Here is a 3,474-nt window from a genome sequence, read left to right as displayed (position 1 = left end):
ATTGAATTTCCTCTATTATAAAAATCCACAGCCGGAGATTGGAGCAACAGCCCGAGTTCAGAGGCCCCTAACTGTAGCTAAGCAAATGCTGCTTTGGGTATTTTTTAGATAATTGCTTCAGTCAAGCTAATTAAAATAAGGAGTACTCTAAAGATCAATTTCAAATAATTTCCACAATAATGGGTCCACATTCCCTCCTTCAGGATATATAAGTGACGACCAAGATGATCTTGAGAGGAGTAATAGCTTCTGAAGGGCAAATTGTCAGAAGAATCTGCATTGTATAGATGCCAAAAAAACTCAATGTTCACATTTTGAAAACACTTTATTTAAAGTCTTTTTACTTACAATGTGGGAAGACTTTTCATCTTCTTTTTATTTTATTTTTCTTGTTGATGGAAGAGCAGTATCTTTAACACAACCCCTGGTTATGATTTTCCACCCTCTTTTCTTTATAAACTATGTGCCATGGAACCTTGAAATCTATGATGAATACCTCTGATAGCCAATTTTTAAAGGTTATTTTATTTTACTTTTGGAGAGATGATAGAAAGGTTCACAGTGTGAATATGTATTTTGACAGTTTGTTGAGTTATAATTTATATACTGTAGAATTTATTTTTATGGTGTACAGTTTAGTAATTTTTAACTTAAAAGGTTGTATATCAGTCACTAGGATGACATTTTGAAATAGTCCATCATCCACCTTCAAAATCTTACTGAATAGCATCACCCCATTTCTCCCCACTACAGCCCAGGGAAATCATCAGTCTGCATTCTGTCCCTTCAGCTTTGCCCATACTAGCCATTTCATAGGAATGGGATCATACAGTCTGGTCAGTACCATATGAATTATTTCAGCACAATGTTTTCAAAATTCACTCATGCTCTAGTTTGAATCAATACTTCATTTCTTTTTATGGCTTCATAAGATTCCATGGGATAGATATGTGGGACCTTATTCATCTTCTGGTTAGTTGTTCCATACCTCTTCATCTCATTCTTTTTCAGGCTTTTGTCCTTTGTGTTTTATTTCCATACAGAGCTTTGTTCAGTATTTCACATAGTACTTGGATTAACCAACAATATACTTAGGGGTGTCTCTGCTTAAGGCTTGACTGTTTCATCTTTCTATACCAATATCACACAAACTGTTATATCATTACTTTGTAAAATATCTTTGAATTATAAAGGAAGTTCCCTTTCAAGAATCATTTTGTGTATGTGATTATTTTCTTTCCTGAAATCTTCAACATATTTTATGTCTTCTTTCTCCTTTGCTAGTTTATTTTCAATTGATTTTAATTTGGCTGAATTCACATCAGTTTACAGAGTGCAATGATGGCAGCTGTGTATTTTAGGATTTCTCATCTATTTACAACACCTCAAAAGTTTCTTTTTATTATTATTTGAATTATGTTTCTAGGGAGTGGTTTATATTTCTGCTAGGTTATTCCCAGATTTAGTTCAGAATATTATAAGAGAACTACAAAAAATAAGGTAGGTATAAAGCAAAAATACTTTTCTTCTCTTTCTGGGCACTAACGATGTCAAAGCAGGGACATGTTGTGTCCTCTGGAGTGAAATTTTGTTTTTCCTTGGGTCTTCCAGTAGGAGCTGTGATCAACTGCACTGACAGTGCAGGAACCAAATATTTGCATATTATCTCCCTGAAGGAAATCAAGGGACAGCTGGAGAGACTTCCTGCTGCTGTTGTGGGCAACATGGTGATCGCCACACTTAAGAGAAGCAAATCAGCAGTAAGAAAAGAACAGTGGTGATTAAACAACAAAAATTCTTTAGTTTGAAGATGATGCAGGGATCATAGTAAACAATAAAGGTGTGACAAAAGGTCCTGTTATCACAGGCCCAGTTCCAAAGAAGTGTTCAGACTTGTGGCCCAGAACTGCATTCGATGCAGGCAGAATTGCATGATTCTACAGTTTATTTATAAGATATGTTCATTAAAAAGTCTTTGCTCAAATGTAAAAAAGAAACAAATCTATTATTTCTTGCATTTCTGGAGGATTGTAATCTGAGTTTAGGATGGTGGCATGGCTCACTTTTTGGTGATGTCTATGTCTTTTTGTTTCAAACTACTGCCTTATGCTTCTCACATGACATGGATAGGGGGAGACAGCATGGAGCTGGAGAAAGGTATAGAGGAAGAACTAAGTAGAGGATGAATGGAGAAGAAGGGGAAGGGAAATCAGAGAGAAAAAATCACGTTATTTACATGGGTATTGGGTTTATGAAAGATCCACTCTAATGACATAAATGCACCCCAGTTATTCAGATACCAATACATTAGGGATTCAAATTTCAACACATGTAGTCTTTGGGGAAACATAAATGGATATGCAGCATCTACTGAGTACTTTCAATTCTATGTTATTAGAAATGTATTGCATCTGGACCAGAGAGATAGTTCTGTGGTTAAGGGCATAGGCTACTCTTCCAGAGAACCCAAATGTTTCCCAGTGCCCACATGGTTGTGTATAGCCATTTGCAACTCAGTCCCAGAGGATACAACACCATTTACTGACTTCCATGGGCAGTACATGCATGTCATATAGAACCATAGGAGAAGACAAACTTCCATAGACATAAAAACTGAAATAATATATATATATATAATATATATATATATATATTACATCTTCTGATTTAAAATTTCTAATTATGTATCTGTTTTGTGGAGTACCCAGATCTATTATCTCTATTTAGATATTTCCAATTCTTTTATCCAATGCCACCTCAACTTTTCTGGTTCAAAATGCTATGATTTTGAGAAATGATCAGTATGAAAGATGTATTGAAGATATCTTTAAAAACCAACTGAAGTGCTATGCTTGGTAACAGCATTGATTGTTTAATGTTTACCTTATAACTGATTAAAAAGTGGTTAGTTATCAGAGGTTGCCTTTAGATTTATTTTAGATCATCAGTGTAGAAAATAGTAAAATAGTAAGCATTTGTAACATTAGAGGCTAATTTTACTGCACACACCACAACCACCACCACCACTACCACACACACCACAGAATCCTGGTCTAACCTACATCTTGTTCTTGTACTCTTATGTTAAAATCCTCATTTATTCTCAGAACTATTGTTTACAGACCCATCCATTCAAAGTGTAAATGGTGACTCTCACCATTCTGTTCAGAAGCCTGGCAGCACACTTCTCAGAAACTGAAGTCTTCTCATTCTGGCCTCTTGGTTCAGGACAGTCTCTCACATAGGCCCCAGCCTGTCATTGAACTGGAGCAGTTGTGCAGAACATCACTGCAGACTTCTGAGTTGCAAGTCTGGGCTTTTCTGTTTTTCTCTTTGCTGAACACTGACTGTTTTCCCCCATTTCTGCTTGAGCAGCTACTGCTTCTGAAGCAAACAAGCACAGTGTGCTTTTCTCTGTGCCATAAAACATGCCTGAGATGGGCCAACATGAACAAGGCTAAGAACATTAAAGAT

At 36.0% G+C, this 3,474-nt stretch overlaps 1 protein-coding gene across 1 annotated transcript; it reads left to right on the top strand.

Annotated features, from left to right (window-relative positions):
* Window positions 1–1,547: 1,547 nt before the first annotated feature.
* LOC100771771 (60S ribosomal protein L23-like) lies at window positions 1,548–1,935 on the top strand. The gene is given in 3 exon segments (XM_035439103.1): window positions 1,548–1,770; window positions 1,773–1,799; window positions 1,802–1,935. Coding segments are annotated over 3 exon segments (384 nt in total).
* The last annotated feature ends 1,539 nt before the right edge of the window (window positions 1,936–3,474 follow it).

Source organism: Cricetulus griseus, chromosome 2 (genome assembly GCF_003668045.3).
Source record: "Cricetulus griseus strain 17A/GY chromosome 2, alternate assembly CriGri-PICRH-1.0, whole genome shotgun sequence".
NCBI lineage: Eukaryota > Metazoa > Chordata > Mammalia > Rodentia > Cricetidae > Cricetulus > Cricetulus griseus.
Note: the sequence above shows the minus strand (reverse complement) of the source record. Positions and strands in the feature narration are given on the sequence as shown.